General features: G+C 47.4%; 1 protein-coding gene across 2 annotated transcripts in view; it reads right to left on the bottom strand.

Moving 5' to 3' along the window:
- The window catches only part of PPP6R2 (protein phosphatase 6, regulatory subunit 2), a 45,304-nt gene extending 22,950 nt beyond the window's left edge, over positions 1 to 22,354 (bottom strand). For both annotated transcript variants that reach the window (XM_010011804.1, XM_010011805.1), the window contains exons 1-11: positions 22,115 to 22,354; positions 16,673 to 16,859; positions 15,401 to 15,538; positions 11,490 to 11,555; positions 10,558 to 10,670; positions 8,288 to 8,401; positions 7,254 to 7,380; positions 6,271 to 6,423; positions 5,155 to 5,361; positions 4,213 to 4,277; positions 1,353 to 1,468 (exon numbers count right to left, since the gene is read on the bottom strand). In XM_010011804.1, the coding sequence (XP_010010106.1) occupies positions 1,353 to 1,468; positions 4,213 to 4,277; positions 5,155 to 5,361; positions 6,271 to 6,423; positions 7,254 to 7,380; positions 8,288 to 8,401; positions 10,558 to 10,670; positions 11,490 to 11,555; positions 15,401 to 15,538; positions 16,673 to 16,859; positions 22,115 to 22,341 (1,513 nt within the window). In that variant the 5' untranslated portion in view covers positions 22,342 to 22,354. The remainder of the gene's footprint in view (positions 1 to 1,352; positions 1,469 to 4,212; positions 4,278 to 5,154; positions 5,362 to 6,270; positions 6,424 to 7,253; positions 7,381 to 8,287; positions 8,402 to 10,557; positions 10,671 to 11,489; positions 11,556 to 15,400; positions 15,539 to 16,672; positions 16,860 to 22,114) is intronic.
- Positions 22,355 to 23,420: the final 1,066 nt, after the last annotated feature.

Here is a 23,420-nt window from a genome sequence, read left to right as displayed (position 1 = left end):
AGTGTTCAAGGCCAGCTTGGACACAGGGGCTTGGAGCAACCTGCTCTAATGGAAGGTGTCCCTGCCCGGGGCAGGGGTTGGAGCTGGAGGAGCTTTAAGGTCCCTTCCACCGAAACCAGGCTGGGATTCTATGATTTTATGACTATGGTGGGTTGACCCCAGCCAGAAACTAAGCACCCACATATCTGCTTGCTCACTCCACACACTGCAGGATGGGGGAGAGAACTGGAAGACTAAAAGTGGCAAAAACTCCAAAGCTGAGATAAAGAAAGTTTAATAAGTGAAGAAAAAAGCAGGGAAAACCCCCAAACCAAGTGATGCAAAGACACTCACTCACAACCTCCCACCAGCAGACTGATGCTCAGCCAGTTTCTGAGCAGAAGTTACCATACAAAGTTCCTACTTCTGAGTATAGGAGTAATATATGGAATAGCTCTTCAGTCAGCCCAGGCCAGCCCCCATGCTCTTGTCCACCTTGTCTACTCACTGGGGTATGCAGCACGGACACAGGGAAAGCCTTGGTACTGTGCAAGCTCAGTGAGAACTAAACCAGTGGTGTGTGATCAGCACCATTTATCACAACTCCCAAACACAGCACCACATGGTTGCTATGAGTAATGTTGTCTTCATCCCCCCAGGCCCAGAACAGTGAAACAAGGGAGGGAAATCACCAGGACCTGTGAACCTTTCAGCCTTTACTGAAATCTTTGTAACTTGTCCGTTTTCATGTAGATCTGACAACACACCAAGTACTCTCTTACAGTGTCTTACCACTGGAGATGCCTGATAGAAGCCAAAAATGGAAACTCATCGTTTCCCTGAATAGATGCAGATGGAAAATCTGATTTCCTCTCACAGGAAAATGTCAGATAAATCTAGTTCTCCAAAAAAATCCAATGAAGATGTGATGGACAAAGTCTGGCAAGGTGAGTATCTGACAAAGCAGAGATGTAGAGCCTCTGTGACACATCATTTACTGTGTCTCTTACTCTCAGACTGATATGAGAATAGAGAAGTATAGAAACACCACTTTAGAATGCTGTAAAGAACCACTATAAATGTGCACAGAAATCAGAAGGAAAGCAGCATTCTTTAGCACAAACAAGTTACCTTCAGTCTCTGGTTGCAAAAACAAAGCTCCAATAATTTCAACCTAATTGTATGAAAATAAAGAGCAACCAAGTTTGGTCTCGACCAATTGTTAAAGTTATGGGAAACTGTGATATTTAACTGGAAATCCTTTTCATTACAAAAGGAATCATCATGAAATACATACAACTGTCTTTCCAAAGGGCCTACAAAGGGTTATGGAATGAAGGAGGGGAGGAAGGACCAGAGACAGGAGCACGAACCTTTAATGAACTCACTGATCTGAGTCTGCATGGGGCCCTTCTCCATGTTCTGCACCACGGCGTTGGCTATCCGGGTGAGGTGGCCCATGTTGCCTCTCCTCATCCCACCTTCTGCCCTGGAAAGAGAAAGAGCCCTTAGCAAAGTAACCAGGCACAGGAGCCCCAGGGTCACGTCCATAACCACTTCCATCAGCCACACATGCTGTGAGCTCCCCACGGCTGCAGGGGTCTGGTATACACAGGCACTGCTGCGGGCAGGGTCCCCATGGAAAATGCAGCAGTGAGCTGGCTGGAATGCCCCTGCTCGTGCAGCATGAGCCTTCCAGGACACACCAACCTTTCTGCACCTTCCATGTACTGAGAAGGAAGGGATCATTCATCCGGTTCAGGATACACTAGGCAAACCCTAAGCCAGTACCAAAGAGGAAACTAAGTGGGTACATTGAAAGACTGCTGCAGATATAAATAATCTGATTATAATTTCCACTAAAGAAAACTCCCAGCAGTAAGAATTTACATCATTACTACCAAAAAGGCTTTAGTTTTACTTGCAATTGAAGCATTAAGCAGATGAATTCAAGAGAACAAAAGACACTAATCTACAACCATTAGATATCCCTCTTACAAAACAAATCTAAGAAGCCAGCACTAAATCCAAGCAGTCTCTGAGTCACTTTTCTTTGAGTCTTTACTGGTTCTAGCAGAGCAGCAATATGAAAACCAGGGGATGCAGAGCCTGAAATAAATCTGCTTTCTACAGTGTCCAAAGAAGGACTGAGATTTGGAAGGAAAATCTAAACCCAGCGGCACATTCCTGGTAAGAAATTTCACAGCACTGTGTTTAGAAACAGCATTTCTGCCTTTACACTGGTGCTGAGAAAACTCTTATTCATTGTAATATTATTATTAATGGCTTGAACCTGCCAGAGGGGAGACTGAGATGAGCTCTGGGGCAGAAGCTCTTCCCTGTGAGGGTGCTGAGGCGCTGGCACAGGGTGCCCAGAGAAGCTGTGGCTGCCCCAGCCCTGGCAGTGCTCAAGGCCAGGGTGGACACAGGGGCTTGGAGCAACCTTCTCTAGTGGAAGGTGTCCCTGCCCGTGGCAGGGGTTGGAGCTGGAGGAGCTTTAAGGTCCCTTCAACCCAAATCAGTTTGGGATTCTCTGATTAGGCACATTAAAGTACCCAAATCCTGAAGTCAAATTCAGGTTGACCATCACAAACAAAACTGGTGGGTTAGAATCAAACTAAACAGAAACAACCCCCTTACAAACAGGGTGACAAGAAGTTTCCACCTCACTTTAGGATGTCTCCAACTGTAAAACAAACGGTTCTGTCCTAGATGCCAGCAGAGCCAACACGTAAGAAAGCTGCTGCATCAAAGGGATGTGTCTGTGAACTCACACTGATGGCCACGCTCACTCCATTTGTCTGTGAACTCACACTGATGGCCACGCTCACTCCATTTGTCTGTGAACTCACACTGATGGCCACGCTCACTCCATTTGTCTGTGAACTCACACTGATGGCCACGCTCACTCCATTTGTCTGTGAACTCACACTGATGGCCACGCTCACTCCATTTGTCTGTGAACTCACACTGATGGCCACACTCCATTTTCAATTCTAATAACCCAGACAGATAAATGCACTGCAGTGAAAGAATTATGCGAGTTACCTTGAAGTTAAATGCTAGTAGTTACAAAGTCCATCAGGAACACATGGAATAACTAAGAGAACTCAAGAAGAATCCCATGTTCCAAATGGAAAATATATTACCACCATTCTTGCTGATGATTATTAAGATAACTCCCAATGTCTCCATTTGGAATCTCTGCCCCTGGGGCTCCCAGTGCCTGACTCCATCTCCTCACTGAGTGCATCGATCATCTCAGCTAAACTCAAGTTCCTTAAAGCACATCATCTGACATACCTCCTGTTAAGGCACTGTTTTTTTCTGTCCATTAAAATTCCTTCCAGTGTGGTGACTGGAACTGTCTGGCATGAAATACGGATGAGCCCTAGTTCCTATCTAATCTCATTAGGAAAACTTTTAAGCAGCAACCACAGATGTTTCTGTTACCTACAGAGTTGTGCACAATTAGAGTTGTGCAATGAAACTATCAGTGACATTTGCTATCAACAGCCCAAGGGGCTGCAAGAGGAAAAAACAAACCAAAAAACCCCAAATCAAACCAAACCAAACCCAAAAAAATCAAACCCAAACCCACCAATTATGGCCTGACAGTGACCCTACAGTAATTACAGTGGGACTGCAAAGCACTGTGAAGCCATGAAGAGCTCAAAATAGTGAGGGAGGACCAAAATATTTACACGGACAAAGAAGCAGAAGCCTGGATAAAATGTTCACTTTAGCAATGTTTTAGGCTTTTTTAATGATTTAGTCCTTATAATCACTGCAATCAGCATCAAATCAGAGTGATTTATACCATTTAATATTAAATCTGGGGCAAATGTGGGACAAAAATGCTTTCCCACCTCTGCTTCCACTCAGTTGCTCACTGGGGAGAATATAATTGTGCATTTAAACAAAAAGCAAAGTCAATGCAGTGTAATATCCTGAGAAAGCAAGAAAGCAGCACATTGTGTTTGAGTTGAGATGTTACAGCCATGAAATAAAATAAATCAAATCATGCTTTCACATTATATGTCTACTGGTGAATTTAAATATCACCTATTTCCAAATCACTTATATAAATAAATAAACCTAATTCCAAATCACAGTCACAACCCAAATCATTACAGACACCACTGAATTATCCAAATAATTAGAAGACTATTTCGAGGCATTATTCTAAACGTGCAGCCCCAGCACGAAAGCCTCCGTTCCCCAAATCCTTACTGTATTTTGTCATTGGCCTCCCAGGCATCCAATATCCTTTGCACAAGGCAGCATTTCTGGAACAGCTGGAGGGGAAAACAAAGGGACAGGAAGAAAACGTCAAACGTTTGCCAAAGGGAGACTCAGGCCTCAGAAGTCTGCATTGAACTACAGTTACTTCTTGTTCAGTCCTTCACTCTACTGAACAAGAACTTGGAGTTCAGCACTTCTCTGTCCCAAGAGCTCAAGTTTCTTCTTTCTCAGAGGATCCAAGGCAAGCAGCAACACCTATAAATGTCTTCAGCCTGTTCTGGGGCTTCTCTGAGCAGCCGTGAGGACATCATTGTCATTTACAACCCAACAACAAGAAGCTTTCACCATCAGGGCCTCTATGCAGAAGCTAAAATGTAGTTAGCTACTTGCAGTTACTTTTTTGGGGTCTTACATGCAGTTTATATGCATTTTTACTAAAATATTAAGTAAAAATAGATTCACAAGCCCATTAAAGGAGATGAGTGATTCGTTTATTTTGTAACTAGATGCTAAACCCAGATGTATAAAAGCAAATACACATCCATCCAGATCTGACAGAACCTCTTCACAGGGACTGTGACGGGTTAAACTGAAACAGGGGAATTTCAGGTTAGATCTAAGGCAGAAGCTCTTCCCTGTGAGGGTGCTGAGGCGCTGGCACAGGGTGCCCAGAGAAGCTGTGGCTGCCCCAGCCCTGGCAGTGTTCAAGGCCAGGCTGGACAGAGCCTTGGGTGACATGGTCCAGGGTGAGGTGTCCCTGCTCACAGCAGGGGGTTGGAACTGGGTGATCTTAAGGTCCTTTCCAACCCAAACCATTCAGTGATTCTATGATCTCTAGACACTTGTAAACAAACTCCTGAAGGGTTCATCACACCAAGAGAAGACTGACTCAATCAGTCTGCATTCCTCAGGGGACACGACCAGACTTACATGAGTGACCATGATATTCTCTGTATTGTTTTCTGGAGTCTCTATGTTCTCTGTGGCCACGTTTCCATTCAGCACCTCTTCTTTGCTTTCTAGGTCATTAGTAGTAGTAGTTTTTCCCTCTTGGGCAGAATGGGAGAGAATAGCTGCTATGGACAATTCCACTTGGAAATGCAAAAAGTTATTCCATGTGTATTTAAAAAATAAGTCCTGGAAAAAGAGAAGAAACAAATTAGTTCCTTCTAGATACATCTTCCCGTTCTTAACAACAAAACGATGTTAGAACATTGCCCAACTACTTCAGTCAGCAATTCTACTAAAACAGTATTACTCATGTGCCTCAGTATCCACTTGTGCTCTGTTTGCTCTGCTGTAAGATGCACCTTCCAATAAACCAACCACTATATACTAATATAATTTAGTTATAATAAATAATTTAGCCAGGCTGGACAGAGCAGGGCTTTAACCTGCCAGAGGGGACATTGAGATGAGCTCTTGGGCAGAAGCTCTTCCCTGTGAGGGTGCTGAGGCGCTGGCACAGGGTGCCCAGAGAAGCTGTGGCTGCCCCATCCCTGGCAGTGTTCAAGGCCAGCTTGGACACAGGGGCTTGGAGCAACCTGCTCTAGTGGAAGGTGTCCCTGCCCGGGGCAGGGGTTGCAGCTGGAGGAGCTTTAAGGTGCTTCCAACACAAAGCAGGCTGGGGTTCCACGAATTTCTAAGTATGAAAATGATTTTCTGAAAGCCCACCCAGGTTCTATTGGCAGTGTTGAGAACACAGCCCTGCTCAGAGCCAGAGAAAGGTGATCTCTCAGTATGATGAGAGCTGATACACACAAGGTACTCGAGCTTTCCCAGTAACCAGCCTGCTCTGCATACACACTACTACACTACTGAAACAATAAACTGAAAGCTTGGGGTCCATTTCACAATACAAGTGTCTGTATTTGTATCACAAAAGCTGCCCTGAGGATGATGCTCCTACTTTCAGCAGAATAGAAAAATGACAGATGCTGGCACACATGAAACAAACTGCACTGAACAGATGAAAGAGGAGCAGAAGTGTTCCCAGTTTGAAGTTCTTCCCTCTCCCAACTCCCGGTGTCTCAGGGTGTTACTCACAAGTAATAAATTCATGGTACTGAGTCTGCATAGTTCCTGATTAATACTGGGAGTGTTTGTGTGAAGCAGAGCAGCTATTAGACGAGATCCATGAAGACGAGCATTCCCCAGTGGCTCTTCCAGGACTCCAATTGTGGTCAGGATTGCTGCTTTCTGTCAGAGACACACATCATGAGCACCTCAGCCAGGAGCAGCATCTCCTCCAGCGCACACACACAACGATCTGACTAAACACAACTACTTCATTTCACAACTCTTCTCTGCAGCCAAGCCTAAACCAGTCCTGTGGAGAAGCACTTGAGGTGCTGGGTGAGGAGAAGCTCCCCATGGCCCAGCTTCAGTGTGCGCTTGAGCCCAGAACCCCCCATGTGCTGGGTGCACCCCCAGAGCGTGAGCAGCAGCTCAGGGAGGGGATCCTGCCCCTCTGCTCTGCTCTGTGAGACCCCCCTTGCAACACTGGGTGCAGTTCTGGGGTCCTCAACATAAAAAGGACGTGTAGCTGTTGGAGCAAGTCCAGAGGAGGCCATGAGGACAAGCAGGGGCTGGAGCAGCTCCCATATGGAGACAGGCTGAGAACATTGGGGCTGTTGAGCCTGGAGAAGAGAAGCTGCTGGAGACCTCAGAGCAGCTTCCAGGGTCTGAAGGGGGCTACAAGGATGCTGGGGAGGGACCTTCATCAGGGACTGGAGTGACAGGACAAGGGGTGATGGGGTCAAACTGAAATAGGGAAGTTCAGGTTGGAGATAAGGCAGCAGCTCTTCTCTGTGAGGGTGCTGAGGTGCTGGCACAGGGTGCCCCGAGAAGCTGTGGGTCATCCCTGGCAGTGTTCAAGGGCAGGTTGGACACAGGGGCTTGGAGCAACCTGCTCTAGTGGAAGGTGTCCCTGCGCGGGGCAGGGGTTGGAGCTGGAGGAGCTTTAAGCTTCCTTCCAACACAAATGGTTCCATGATTCCATGCTCCTGATGAAGGAGGAGATGCTCTACCTTGGGAGGATTGAGCAGCAGCTGGTGGAAATCCTTCAGCCGTGGTTCAATACCATGTAAGATGCTGCTATTGACAGTGTAAGACCTTTCAAATCCCTGAGTGTATGAGTCCATCAGTCCTTCCACTCTGTACAGAAAAGCACAACAGTTAAGATCTGACAACATCTCAGGATGGATTCCAGGCACATTGCCTGTAGTGGTCATCTTCTCTTCAAAAATAACTATGCAGATGAAGGATAGTAATTTCCAGCTACTGAATATATTTCCGTAACTACATTGTATTAATATATCATTTACAAAACGCTGTTTCCATCATCAAATCTGTGAATGAGCTGAGTGGGAAGACAGGGACTGATCTGTCTGCAGAGCTGACAAAGACACATTCCCAAAGGGCTTCCTGGGTTTTAAAACTTCCCAAACATTGCTGCCCAAATATCCTCTGCCCAGAGAAGCTGTGGCTGCCCCATCCCTGGCAGTGTTCAAGGCCAGCTTGGACACAGGGGCTTGGAGCAACCTGCTCTAGTGGAAGGTGTCCCTGCCTGTGGCATTGCAACTGGATGATCTTAAGGTCCTTTCCAACCCAAACCATCCCACAATGGACATTTTCCATGTCTCTCTCCCTTCCCAGAACTCTTTTTTGCTTTTTCTCTCTCTCCATAAAAAGAGTGATATAATTTTAAAAAACAAAATTGAAACTATACACCATATATGTAGATAGAAACACACACAACATCTCACAGATTATGCATGAGGTACCACTGCCTCCCCCTCTGCACACATCCTGCTCTAAGATCTCTGATACGACAGGCAAGACTGCTCTACACACGCAGAACTTGAGGAGCCCAGAGAAGAACTAGGTGCCAACTGCTCCAACTGCCATGAGCAACAGCATCAGAGCGACTGATCAGCTTTCCCTGTACTCATTTCCAGTCAGCACTTCTCACCAGGCCACAAAAATTCCCTTTTTTTGCCTAAACTGAACTAGTTTGGAGTTCCTACAGTCATTCCTGTGAGAGAAGCCAGCGCTGACTTACCCAGAGCGCCTTGTTTCCAGCAACGTCAGAAGAACTTGTGTGCCATTCACTATGCAGTTTTCAGTCTGTTCTCCATCAAACATATTCTTCAGGAGTTGCTCCACACATTCCTGCCTGTTGAGCAACACACACCGTGAGCAGGGTAAGAACTGGAAGCATTTGGCAATTGCTTTAATCACAGAATATCCAATTCTGGGTTTCCTGGAGGAGAAGGCTGCGGTTTCTGCATTCTCTGACACACAATGAAGACATTCCTCTGAAGTCTCAGGCACAAGAATGGTTCTACACCAGCTTTCTCAACTGGTTGCTCATCACTATGGCAAGACCTGGTTACAACCACCCAGACTCCACACCGAAGTGCTGTGCTCCTGTATCAACAGGACAGAACTCTTACAACCAAATGTTAACTTTAATTTACTAAGGACAATATGGAGCTATTAGCTAAAATTATCCATCAGGCTTGCAGAGGAAAGACATCAAACAGTCCAAGCAGACCCTTATCAGTCACCAGTGCCATAATAAGATCCAGGACCTGGAATCAGAGGCCAACAAATGCAAACTGCACCGAATATGCACATTTTTAGTAGCTTTAGCTATTATCCTCTAGAGATATTTCAATGAATTCACCATCTCTCTGAGCTCTTGAACCGAGATAAGGAGCCTTCCAAATACTGACACACCGGGGGCAGGATCGATGGGTTTAACCTGAAACAGGGGAAGTTGAGGGGTTGGAACTAGATGATCTGAAGGTCCTTTCCAACCCAAACCATTCCATGAGTCTATGATTCTATAAGGCAGAAGCTCTTCCCTGTGAGGGTGCTGAGGCGCTGGCACAGGGTGCCCAGAGAAGCTGTGGCTGCCCCAGCCCTGGCAGTGTTCAAGGCCAGGTTGGACACAGGGGCTTGGAGCAACCTGCTCTAGTGGAAGGTGTCCCTGCCCAGGGCAGGGGTTGCAGCTGGAGGAGCTTTTAGGTCCTTCCCAGCACAAACCATTCTATGAGTCTAAGACTGCTGGAGTCAGAAGGAAAAAGGACACTGGGTCCTTTCCAGCATCCAAAATGATTCTGGAACAGCTCTAGAATGGAGAGTAAATAGCACAAAGGTAACACTTTTCTCTATTTGCCATGCTGGATGAATAAAAGATGGGAGGAACAGGAGGTTCAGGCTGGCACTGGTGCTCTTCTACAGTTACCGCAGCCGTGCCTGCTCCCCCTCAGGGTTCACATTCCCCCTCATGCTACTTCTGAGGATGTTACTGACACTTCTCCAAACCCCAGGACTCCGCAAGTGCCTTTCTTGCCTTGCTAAGTCACATATCCAGATAAAAACTGTGCTGCTCAAGTTCACAGCCTCATTTCTACTATTTTCTAACACTGAACAAAATCTCATTTACATTTGTATAAATAAAACACGAGATAAAAATGTAAAAATACATGAATAATGCATGAGGGCAAATGATTTTGATAAGTAGCAGCTAAATCCACTCCGTCAGCACAAGCAAAGAGGCAGAGCCAGGAAAAGGAGTGAGTTTACTGTAATTAACTGAATTCACTTTCATAGCACACAGCCAGCAGCTATTGAGAACCTAGATTTGATGTTCATTCCATCACCCTGATGATGCTGCACCAGCTGATCATCAATTCTCTTCAGTCTTCATCAGGGACTGTAGCAATAGGACAGGGGGTGATGGGTTCAAACTGCCAGAGGGGAGACTGAGATGAGCTCTTGGGCAGAAGCTCTTCCCTGTGAGGGTGCTGAGGCGCTGGCACAGGGTGCCCAGAGAAGCTGTGGCTGCCCCATCCCTGGCAGTGTTCAAGGCCAGGCTGGACACAGGGGCTTGGAGCAACCTGCTCTAGTGGAAGGTGTCCCTGCCCGGGGCAGGGGTTGGAGCTGGAGGAGCTTTAAGGTCCCTTCAACCCAAACCAGGCTGGGGTTCTATGAATTGTAAGCCTTTGCAGCCTTTCCAGTTCACCCTTCTCCAAATTCACTACAACACACTCACTAGAATTGCCTCATCTGGAATTAGTTTGTGAGCTTTGGGGACCACCAACCCTGATCTCCTGCCTTCACAGAGAGCCACAAACCCCAGTGATCTCCACAGAGGTGGTTAAGTGATGCTACAAGCTAAGAGCAGGATTAACTGGTTGTCACAGATGTCAAGAGTTAAGCCAAGGCCTGACACACACAGTTGGTGTCCCTGCAGGGCCATCAGTAAGTGACAGTATTAGCAGCCATCTGCTGCTCAGCAACAGTCCTCTGAGAAGTACTTACGATTCCAGTGCTGTGAGAAGTGGATCAGGCTCAGGTATGTCCTGGAGTTGATTGCTCTGGTCTCTGCTCAATCTTATGATATCACACAGGGTCTGAGAAGCATTTGATTGCCTCTGTAAAACAACACAGAGCCCATTTCAGTGCTAAGGCCTCTGCTTGGCTCCTTCTGGCCATCAGAGACAACTGAACATGGTAGGAATGCAGGAGGCTGAATACATGAGGGTTTTCCAAAGCAAGTGCTACCCTGCTCTAAATTATTCATCTGTTAAATACAATGTTGATTACTAGAAGCATCAAGAGATTTTGAAATCAAAGAGGGTTTTAAACTGGACTTAACTTCCTGTACTTAACAATGTCAAGTATTTCACTCTTACTTCCCACTACTCAGGTTTTCTGCATGAAGAAAAGGGAATGGCTTCATAAACCCCTTTACAACATAATTACTACGTATTAAAAGGCTTTAAAGTAGTACTTTGATAAATTCATCATCTCATCCTGACTATCAGTCAGAGACTCTCTGTAGCTGCTGTATGTGTGAGTCCTCATGCTGTAATTCGGCATTCACCCGTACCACAGCACTGCTGAAGACACACAAATCAGCACGATACTTCCCAGGTTTTCTCTCAGAAGGGGTCATTTCTGGTGCTGAGATGAAGGAATCATAGTGTTGGCATCAGCACTACACCAAAGGAACCCTGCGCCATCAGTTCTTTGGTGCTGGCATTCCCAGGAACGTGTAACCCGGAGCCCTATCCCCAGCTGAATCAAAGCAGGGCAGTCAGAGACCACCACAGGATGTGCACCCATACACATCCTCCCTTGTGATCGCCTTCCACAAGTCACCTGGGTGTTCTTGAAGAGACAAAGAGAGTCTTCTGGAGCTTACGGGACCCTCTGCCCACAAAGACAAGACTGAGTCTTGTGATACTCACGTCCTCATCCTGGCTTGAATGGATCAATTCCACAAGTCTCTGAATGATTTTTGCTTCATTAAGCCACTGGAGGGGAAGGAAAGCGGAAAGAAAATCCTTGTGGATATCACACAGTTCAAAACAAGAGGATCTTCAGAAGCTTTGCATAAAACAAGCTTTCCTCCCATTTCCCAATCCAAGCCACAGGCAGTATCCAAACACCCCCAGCACACATTGAGATGCATTTTGATTTGCCTCAGCATGTGAACCCTGCCCATGGAACCAAAACCCTCTGTGCCTGTGGAAAGCATGGAACAGATCAGCCATAAGCACTATCTCATCTGCAGCACCATTAGTGTAATTACCAGCATGTTCTTCCCTCCCATTTCCTACTCCTGCAGCCCTACTGCTGGTTACACAAGTAATTCCTCAGACTTTGAGATGGTTGTTACCAGACCTCACCTCCCTACTCCATGCCAGCTTCATCCGCCTTTCCTCAGCGCAAGCTCTCACTTCCCCTCCCCTTCCTGACCACATGCAAACCAGGAACACCATCTGCAAATGTAATGTTCCACTCTCTCCCTTCCCAGCTCCATCTGCAAGCACAACATCTCCTTCCACTCTCATTTCTGTGGTCTCCACTCCAGGCAACCTGCTCGATGTCTAACACCCATCAAACTCATCAGTCAAGCTAATGCACTCTCTGCTGCTTCTGAAATAACTGACCCAACGTGAATGAAAAGAAGACTCTGGAGGTTTCTGCAATGATGGAATCTTCCGTCGCTCTTCAGATGAGTCAGAGAAAACGAGCAGCTCCTGCTTCCATTTCTCTCCAGGAAGGCTTGTGCAAGTCTTCTCCTCTTGAATGCTCATTTCTATGTTATCTATTCACATGACTTCAACTCTAATCCTTACAGTGACTCTTCACTCTAATAACCCTTCTACATGTCATCCTCTCCTCCCTGATGCCATGTTGAGCATGGTGTCTGGCTGATAAAACAGACACTTCCCATCACCAGTTACAGTGACCCTCCCCATCAATAATACTGCTGGTTTCCTACAAAGTCCAAAATGTCTTGACTTTGCCTCCTTTCTGGCGTGTCTCCTTATTACAATAACACTAATGGTGTCTGGGAATGTACACAACATACAGCTGCCACACCAAGTACTTCATCCTAGATGGTATTTTCAGATCTGGCTTCTGGGATTTCTTCTTCCCATCATCCAGTGTACGCAAAAGTTAAAAGAACTGGGTTCCTAAGACCTTCTTCCTCACCTATCAATCTCTCCTCAAATTTTCCCACTGGTTTCTAGTTTTCTACCCTCAAAATTCAACTCCTGAAGCTTTTTCTCAAGACACCACAGTGGAGTTGATGCCTGCTGGGTCTTAATACATCAGTCCTGCTATCTCCATTCCACTGCCCATTCCCTCTTGGCTCAGTCGGTCTATACCCACCTCTGCTCACCTCCCTGTGCCTGGATGATGTTATTTTCACTGGTAACCTCGGCTGTTAGGCCTGCCTGGTCCTTGACCCTCGTAGCAGGTTATGTGGGAAGGAGGTCATCGCAGAGAATGGGAAGAGCAGGGTGCTGGGCTATCTAGTCTATGTCATGCTTTGCGTAGAAAGGTTGGACCAGATGATCTTGGAGGTCCCTTCCAACCTGGGATTCCATGATTCCATGGATGTGACTACTGAAACCCTCCTTTCAGATCTGGAGACTCAATCTTCTGACAGCTCAGGTAGCTTCAGTTGGCAATTCACCCAAACAGCTTCACCAAAAGTAATTAAATCCTCATTTCTATCTTCTCAAAACCAGCAGCTCAAATCGACCAGTTATGCATATTCATGGTCTCCTGGACAATAGAATTACCCATCTCTCCTCTACATTACACACCCCATGTTTGCACAGCACCACAATGATGAGCCCAGGTTGTGACAGGAAGCTCTGGGTATTCCCACCCTACAAACACGTTGCACAACTGCAATAAAAAGCACACACACTCCATTTTCCCCACAAGTTAAGCTCCACAGACAGGGTGCAGAGGGTGTTTCAGCCTGCTTGTTGCTTTGTGCAGAACCTACCTGCCAATCCATTTCAGCAGAAGAACTCTGACCTACCTGTTGAAGTTCCAGCTACTCCTACCAGAGCCCTGGAGAAATCCACTTCTTAACACTCCCACATTAAGGGTATTTCCTTTCCCTTGCAGAGCACAGCAAGTTTTAGTGACACAGGTTAGTGGTGGCCTTGGCAGTGCTGGGGTAAAGGTTGGACCTCATGATCTTAAAGGTCTTTTCCAACCTGATTGATTCCATGACTCTAAGTTAAACCCCAGCTCTCCACTGCAGTTTCAGCTTCATGGGTATCAACCTCCTCCCTCAAGCCCCCAATAGTTGAGCTCATGGGCCTTACTGATTCCAGCTGGGAGCTCCACAATAAGCATGGATAAGAAGATTTGCTCTTTTTGCCTGGGCTGCCAGAATCATGGGCCCTGGGGGCAGTTGGGTGACCACAAAGCGGGGTAATGAAGAGAGGGAACACAGGAATTGCTGTTCAATTTCTGGGACACAGAAAATGAAATTCAAAAGGGAAAAAACACCCAAACTGACATAACATGTTAAGATCTGTTAATAATGTTAATAATTGAAGATCTGTTAATAATAAAATAATCTGTTAAGCTCACAGAGGGGAGACTGAGATGAACTCTTGGGCAGAAGCTCTTCCCTGTGAGGGTGCTGAGGCGCTGGCACAGGGTGCCCAGAGAAGCTGGGGCTGCCCCAGCCCTGGCAGTGTTCAAGGCCAGGTTGGACACAGGGGCTTGGAGCAACCTGCTCTAGTGGAAGGTGTCCCTGCCCGGGGCAGGGGTTGGAGCTGGAGGAGCTTTAAGCTCCCGTCATCCCAAACCAGTCTGTGATTCCATGATTATCCTCCACCAGCCCATCTCCTGAAGGCTTTTTCCTCCCATCTCCTTCGGTGGTGTTACCATTTGATGTCTAACCAACTGAACTGCAACTTTCCCATACAAACATGAAGACTTCCTCCCATGGGTGAATGCACACACAAATCTCTAAGGATCGATCTGTGCCTGCATTTCTTCCCTCCTCTCTAAGAGCGTGTGTACTGCCCGATGCACTGCACGGCTGAGAGGAGGAACAGAGCAACAACAATCATCTACCACGAGCCTCTGCAAAGAACATTCACCTGCTAAGCTGTGCTGTGGTCCGTGCTCTGGACACAGAAGATTTTAAGCGGCAAGGCTTACCTAAGATATACATCCTGGTGTGGGCTTCAGTGACTCAAGCAGAGCTTTCCATTCATCACTGCTCTTCTGCTGCACTGAGAGGGAGCTACAGTAGGTTCTTTCCCTCCAACCCTGCACATCTGCCCACTAAAGGGGGAAAAGCCTCACCCAGGCTGGGCTATGAAGGGAGAAAAACTTGTCCTTCCTGTACAGCAAACTGAGCATCTCAATAAGGTATTTTCTAAGGCTGCCTAGTAGAGAGGAAGGGGAAGGAGGAGGCACATGATATCATCTGCAGAAATCAAACCCACCCCCTTGAACACGGCAAGGAATTAAAACAGGTTACTGTCCCAAATGATCAGTCTAAAATCCTGGACACTGGGAAAGATGATGAATTTCCTTGGTAAGCTCTACAGCAAAACCAGCTGGAGCAAACAGTGGTTGCTATATGGAAAAATGAGCTGAAAACACTTTACTGCCAGGGACGGACCCAGGCTTCTGCTGTGCAAGCCACAAATAGGCTGAAGCACCCAAAGTAGCACCCAACATGAAGACACCAGCATGATTCCAGACTCAGAAGTGTGGTACTGCTCTCATAATAAGTAACAAAGAGAACTCTATTCCTTAAAGCCACAAACGAACACCCCCCTAGTTCCCAATCTTGTGAAGAAAGAAAGAAGGAGGTTCTCACATTGAGCACTTCCTGCCGCAGGCTCGCGGGCTCCACGCAGCTGATGAGGCGCAGCAGCAGGTCCATCATGGCTGATGTATCTATGTGCTTTAGCACCAGGCTAATGAATTTGTCTTTTTTCCTTAAAAATGCAATCACCTAAAAAAAAAAAATGAAAGTGGCACCATCAGCTGCTAATACAACACAGGGACACGGCACACAGAGCTGCTGCGCTTCACCTTCTCCTCTCAACCAACCTCGCTTGATGCCAAACAGCTACTGGGTTCAGAAAGTCTCCAGAGAACAAGAGAATAACCTTCTCATTTCAAGGCCATACAAAATCAAATCTTTTTGGCTAACTTTTCAGCCATGTCTTCTGGGGGGCTTTTCAGCCTGGAGGAGAGAAGCTGCTGGAGACCTCAGAGCAGCTTCCAGGGTCTGAAGGGGGCTACAAGGATGCTGGAGAGGGACCTTCATCAGGACTGGAGTGATAGGACAAGGGGTGATGGGTTCAGACTGGAACAGGGGAAGTTCAGGTTGGAGATAAGGCAGCAGCTCTTCCCTGTGAGGGTGCTGAGGCGCTGGCACAGGGTGCCCAGAGAAGCTGTGGCTGCCCCAGCCCTGGCAGTGTTCAAGGCCAGCTTGGACACAGGGGCTTGGAGCAACCTGCTCTAGTGGAAGGTGTCCCTGCCCATGGCAGGGGCTGGAACTGGATGATTTTAAGGTCCTTTTCAACCCAAACTACTCTATGATTCTATCTTTTCTTTCCCCTATGCCATAAAGAAACCCAAGCCCACAGGACTAAGAGCATTAAGAAGCTGGTGAAGCTGGAGAATCCTACATCCCCCTAAGGCTCTCCACAGCCTTCGTTTAAAAGATCCCTTTGGAATCAGAGCATGTGTATTCCTAAATCACTGCTCAGCTCATGTTTCCATCACCCCTTTTACAGGCATGAGACTGAGGTGCTGTTTATGCAATGAGCTGATTCTGGGCTATGATCAAAGGCTGCATCAATATACCTTAGCATGAAAAGTTTGAGCTTTGGCACAGGAATATCCCAGCTACTGCAGATCCAAAATGAAACTGCAAAGGTGTCAACCCAGCATCCATCAGTGAGGAATGCGAAGAGCTCTTTGTACACTACATGAAAACTCCAACCTTAACGAGTACAGCGAGCTGCTTTTCAGCTCTAAGCCTACAAGGAGGTGACGAGGGTAGCAATGATACTGCCATACAACACGACCATTAGTGAATGCGTTTGTGCTCAGGAATCAGGACAAATCTAATCACTACCTGTTCTGTTTTTCTTGCAATGAGATTCCCAATAGTCTTACTGAAGAAACTGGCAAGCAAAGGGTTCAGAGGAGGCTCGTGATCCAAGAAGTCGTAGAGGATGTTGAGCAGAGTTTCATCCCCTCCCAGCTTGTCGTTGATCTGCGGCACGTCCGAGGTCAGCAGTTCGCAGGCTGTGTTTGGGTACCTGCAGGGATGGAACCAGAGCGACTAAAGGTGAAATGAAAACGCTCAGGAAGATCTTCCCTTATTCAAGTTATAAATCCTTGCATTAGGATCATCCTTCCTGGAGGACAGGGGGGAAACCCGCACAAAAACAAGGGTCATCTGCATTAACAGCATGTTTTAAGGAAACTCTATTTCCTGCAGCACATCACATGGGTTTTGAACACTGAATTATGCAGCTCAGCTGCCTTCACACTGCACTTAGTCCTGATTTTTGAAAATGATGCTCAATCACTTTCAATACACTTAAAATCTCTTGACATGAATCCACTTGTCCAACAAAAATTAACCCAAAACGTGAAGGTTGATTTGAAGAACACATTTTAGGAGGTTTCTTTAATGTTTCTCCAAAATTACTCTTTACACTACTGGAGCTGAATTAAAAATGAGCATCTTACTGATTTCTTGAATCATAAGGACCAGAATTTAGAGCAGAACATCAGATCTGACACACAACTCCCAACAAATGAGTAATCACCAGGTACAAGCAGGCAGTCGATAACCAACCTTTGAGTTTCAGGTTTTCAGTAATGTCTATAATCTTCTGTAAATTTAACTTGGTTTTTGCAGAAAATAGCCCTGTGCCTGGCTTAGATAATTTGCTCACTTAAATCAGAACATGGAATTCTGTTTGACAGCTAAAGAAATCCTTTTTGGAATCCTGACCCTGTTTCTTGCTCTTCCTGTGACGCTTTTAGAAATGGGTCACGCTTATGATCAGAAAAGTAATATTGTGTTTATGAGTAATATTATGCTTGTAACCAAAGTCTCAAACAGCAAAGTGCATAAATACAAACCAATAATATAAGTCAACAGCAAAAAAGGCTTTTGGGGCCTATTAGTTCTGCTAAAAGACTGAAGCTTCTTCAGGTTTAAAACCTCCATTAAAAACCAGTGTTACCTGGGGCTGGTCTGCCAACACTTCACTGATCCCACTCTCCGTGATGGGTTTGGGTTGAAGGGACCTTAAAGCTCCTCCAGCTCCAACCCCTGCCCCGGGCAGGGACACCTTCCACTAGAGCAGGTTGCTCCAAGCCCCTGTGTCCAAGCTGGCCTTGAACACTGCCAGGGATGGGGCAGCCACAGCTTCTCTGGGCACCCTGTGCCAGCGCCTCAGCACCCTCACAGGGAAGAGCTTCTGCCTTATCTCCAACCTGAACTTCCCTGTTTCAGTTTGACCCCGTCACCCCTTGTCCTGTCGCTCCAGTCCCTGATGAAGGTCCCTCTCCAGCATCCTTGTAGCCCCCTTCAGACACTGGAAGCTGCTCTGAGGTCTCCACGCAGCTTCTCTTCTCCAGGCTGAACAGTTCCAGCTTTCTCTATATTCCCTTTTTCCATATGTGGACACAAGCTCCCTTTTGAAGGGATGTACTTTTACCTGCAGTGGGTTATTTGCTTTAACCAAGCCAGTTTTCTAGATAAGGATTATTTAATGTAACCATGTAACACAAGCTCTGCCTTTACCACGAGCCACTGAACTGTTTCCAGGCCCACTGTGAGCTTTTCACCTTCCACAGCACCATCTCCCTCCTTAAAAGCCTCTTCCCATTTATGTAGCTCCAGTCCTAAAAGTCAAACACCCCCAAGCCCATGCTAATGCTCCTACAAGGATGTTAGGTCTGAGTACCTTCTGGTCACTATTACAAAGTGATTCTACCACAGTTTCTTAGAGCCCCCAGACATATGTGAAGACTTATTCCTCCTTTTTCTGACACGTTGCTCCATGCAAAAGGCATTCATGATTCCTAAAAATCCATGCACTGTGATATATATGCTGTCAGCAGTAGGATAAGTGAAACCTCTCCTCTTGGAGCACGTTCTGCCCTTGCAGCCGTTACAGCCTCCAAGTTTCACAGTCAGATCAGAGGCTTCACCCTTTCCATTCAGGCTCAACATCCCCTCTCAGGAGGCTTCTTTCCATGCTGAAGCTTGATGCTCAGTTCCCAACCCCCTAAAACCCACCTCACCCCAGCAGAGTCATCTCTGCCCTTCCTACAGCCTCTACTCTCCTGACTGCACAGTCTCAACAGGCTTCTGAGACATCCTGAAACACCAACAGGTTCATTATAAACAGACATCACAGTTCAAATACCTAAAGGGGCTCCAGGAAACCTGGAGAGGGGCTTTGGACAAGGGTCTGTAGGGACAGGCCAAGGGGAATGGCTTGAACCTGCCCGAGGAGAGACTGAGATGAGCTCTGAGGCAGCAGCTCTTCCCTGTGAGGGTGCTGAGGCGCTGGCACAGGGTGCCCAGAGAAGCTGTGGCTGTCCCATCCCTGGCAGTGTTCAAGGCCAGGTTGGACACAGGGGCTTGGAGCGACCTGCACTAGTGGAAGGTGTCCCTGCCCGGGGCAGGGGCTGGAAATGGAGGAGCTTTAAGGTCCCTTCAACCCAAACCAAGCTGGGATCAGTGACTCTATGAAATAGTTTATACACTTCTTTGACTGCTGCAGGTCTTCATCTGGTTGCTCAGTTTCACATTCTGTGCTCAGACAGAGATTTATGGTGGAGTTTTCCTCTTTGTGGTTTCCCTTCTGAACTTTATGAACTTCCATCCTCCGGCTGTTTCAGGAAGAAAGCATTTGGACGATTCCATTTCCACAGCACACATCATTCTCGGCTGTGTGTCCTTCCAAACCTATCGAGTTTCTCCCCTGTTCCACTTTAGAAACTTTCACAACCTTTTCTTAAGAGCCAAGAACTGGATTCCACTTGGATTTAGGCAGAGTCCATTCTTCCTGCTTAACCTTGATCTATTCCAAAAGCTTCCCCAGGTTCTAATAAGCTTAAACCCTCTTTCCCCTCTCCAGTGCCTCGCCATGCTTTGAAACTGCTCCTCCTGTCTACCCATGCTCCTGGAAGCCCTGCCAAACGACACTTCAGAAACACCAGCTCTATTTCTCCTGGCAAGCAGGTCACTATGTGGTTCTTGCTGCCATCGACGACTTACTTATCCATCCGTAGCGTACCACCACACTTCTCCCCCCTACACCAGCTTATGAGCAGGCACCTTATGGGCTGCTCCTAGAAGAGGAAGAAGATTTAATGGCATCATCTGACGAAGACATCGGTCAGATGCTGATTAAGGACTTCCCAATACAAGATTTTCTCTCTTGCTACACAGGCACCACAGCAGCGGAGGCTGGTGTCTTGCCACCACTGCCTGTCTCTGTCCATGTCTTTTTGCCAGCCAGGAGCTGCCCAAACCACACAATATCTGCAAAAGCTGATGAAAAGGCACAAAATCCTGCAGGAGAAAGTCAGTGGTGCCCAGGAGTAACCACTCTTGTACTGAGCTTCCCTCTTACTTTTGGTCTGAGTTAAGGATTTTGCTTCTTCAGAGATTTGTGTTTGTCCCCATCTTGTTCTTAATCCTAATTCTTAATTCTTCTGTCACAGAATCCCAGCCTGGTTTGGGTTGAAGGGACCTTAAAGCTCCTCCAGCTCCAACCACTGCCGTGGGCAGGGACACCTTCCACTAGAGCAGGTTGCTCCAAGCCCCTGTGTCCAACCTGGCCTTGAACGCTGCCAGGGATGGGGCAGCCACAGCTTCTCTGGGCACCCTGTGCCAGCGCCTCAGCACCCTCACACGGAAGAGCTTCTGCCCAAGAGCTCATCTCAATCTCCCCTCTGGCAGGTTCAAGCCATTCCCCTTGGCCTGTCCCTCCAGGCCCTTGTCCAAAGTCCCTCTCCAGGTTTCCTGGAGCCCCTTTAAGGCACTGGAGCTGCTCTAAGGTGTCCCCTTCAGGAGCCTTCTCTTCTCCAGCTGCCCCAGCCCAGCTCTCTCGTATGTCCTTTGTTATCAAAAATGCCCCTTATTCTTTATCTGTTCAGTTACATTAGGAAAAGGTTTCATTTTCCACCTTTCAGCTCACAGGGTCAGAGACATAAACCATCTTTTCACAGCAGCCACAAAGATCTCAAGAAGAACAGGCCATAAAAATAAGGGCTGGATAACTGGAGAAGTAGTTGCACTGATATGGACACTGTATGAACTGGTTCTGGAAACCCTCATTCTCTCCTCTGGCAAAATACACCAAGGTTCCATCAAGGGACCAACTGTTCAGCATTTGATCTGCTCCTTAACTCTTGGCAGTAAGAAAGTGTTGACCATCTTCTTCAACCAGACCTTCTGGGTTTGAGCTCCTCTCAGGTGAGCTGTGCAAACAACATGGATGAGGGGCTGCTCTAAGCACGGAGCCAGTCACCCCATGGGAAGCCACTTATTCTGATGTTACACCTGGTGTAATGCTGGAAATGAAGGAAGGCAGGAGGCTGTGGTGGCCCATGTCCCTGGTTGAGCAGTACCTGTACGATACACGCCTGTGTAGGACAATAGTGTGGAACACTCCTGGTTCCACCCAGTAACTCCCAGCATCCAGCGGGAACCTTGCAAAGCAGCCATGTGGTATTGCAGGTGATGACAGGACGCACTTCCTGGCATTCACTTCCCTGGCAATGGTCACCTGGAGGCCCTGGTCACCTCTCCCCTCCGAACAAAGCCGAGCAGTTGCCATTCCCGGCCCAGACCTGACGCAGCAGCAGCAATGACCAGCAGTGATGTTCCCACAGCCACGGGCCTGCCGGGCTTTAGTCAGCCAGTTAGTCCCAGAGCAGCCTTTCATTCACATCAAGCCAAGGAAGCAAAACCAAACTCCCCAAGCCCGAAGGGTAAGTATTTCCAAGTACACGTTCAGTGAGCAATGTATAAGCACAACTCGCTACGAGAACCGAGCACAACTGAGGAGTCCACTGTGGCTCAGAGACAGGCTCTTGGCAGAGTCAGGGCCTGTCCCTGCCTGCATGACCACCGAAACCAGCAAGTTTTCAGCATGCAGACCCTGGAAATATGACATCTTCTATTCACTGTGCAGCTCCCTTTCTTCTGTGGGCTTGGCTACCGAAATCCAACCAAGCCCATACATTTACAACCCAGAGCAGAATACTCTTTGCTTGTGATCTTGGTAAAAACTTACTAAAGGTACTTCTGAGATACTTGTTATCAGTAAGAGATCCATTATTTAAAACAAACTCAATCTTAGATCACTAAAAATGAGGAAACAAGCTTCTGAAAGTTTACCACAACTAAGGAAATGCTGAGAAGTACCTGACCATACCTGAGAACCTGAGAAGGTTCCATCCACCTCGCACCAACTTCCAACATCAAACTCTCTCGCGCCACTCTCTCCATATGATAAGCCAGGAAACCAATACCTACTTGAAGCGGATCTTCTCCTCCATGTCCACGGGGGGCTCATGGGTGATGAGGTTGACCAGCTCCTCCATGCAGTGCTGCTGGCAGAGGAAGTCCAGCAGCTTGCGGTTCTGGGCCTTGCACTCCTGTAAGATGTCATCTTCGTCCATGAGCTCGTGAAGTGTCACATCTTCTTTGTCCAGCAGCTTGTCCACATGCGATGTTGTGTTCAAATCAAACTTCCAGAACATGTTGATGGGACACAACTAGCTGGAATGCAAAAGAATTTGAGTTAACCTTCCACCTTTGCTATTTACTCTCCTTTGTGATTCAAATGGAATACCTTAATGCTGCTGCCACCCTGCTTGTCAAAATCATGCTCTGTAACCAAAATTAACTTCTCACACCAGAAAACTGACATGACTTTGACTACAGTAGGGTGGCATCAACAATGGAGACAATAAATACATTATCATAGAACCACAGACTGGTTTGGGTTGAAGGAACCTTAAAGTTCCTCCAGCTCCAACCCCTGCCCCGGGCAGGGACACCTTCCACTAGAGCAGGTTGCTCCAAGCCCCTGTGTCCAACCTGGCCTTGAACACTGCCAGGGATGGGGCAGCCATTTCTGCCAGGGATGGGGCAGCCACAGCTTCTCTGGGCACCCTGTGCCAGCGCCTCAGCACCCTCACAGGGAACAAGTTCTTCCTTAGATCTAACCTGAACTTCCCCTGTTTCAGTCTGAACCCATCACCCCTTGTCCTATGGCTCCAGTCCCTCATGAAGGTCCCTCTCCAGCATCCTTGTAGCCCCCTTCACACACTGAAGCTGCTCTGAGGTCTCCAGCAGCTTCTCTTCTCCAGGCTCAACAGCCCCAATGTTCTCAGCCTGGCTCTATACAGGAGCTGTTCCAGCCCCTGAGCATCCTTGTGGCCTCCTCTGGACTTGCTCCAGTAGCTCAATGTCCTCATGTTGAGGACACCAGAACCGCACCCAATGCTGCAAGTGAGGCCTCATGAGAGCAGAGCAGAGGGGCAGGATCCCCTCCTTTGACCTGCTGCTCATGCTCTGGGGATGCAGCCCAGGACACTTCCCTGCTCCAGAGGCATTTCTGCCCCCACCAGTGCCAGGGACCCCCTGTATGAGCAGGGTTCCCTCAATCCCAGTTCAGATCGTCCCCTCTCTGTGCTCAGCAGGAGACTTCACCGCGTGACCAGAACCATGCTCTGTATTTGAGATGAGGTTTCACTATTGCCATGTAGGTTAGTAAGAACATTCCCCTTCAGCCAGTTTTTGCTAAACACAGAGCACTGCACATTGTTACTCATCT

This window comes from Nestor notabilis, unplaced genomic scaffold, assembly GCF_000696875.1.
Source record: "Nestor notabilis isolate BGI_N333 unplaced genomic scaffold, ASM69687v1 scaffold6453, whole genome shotgun sequence".
Lineage (NCBI taxonomy): Eukaryota > Metazoa > Chordata > Aves > Psittaciformes > Psittacidae > Nestor > Nestor notabilis.
Note: the sequence above shows the minus strand (reverse complement) of the source record. Positions and strands in the feature narration are given on the sequence as shown.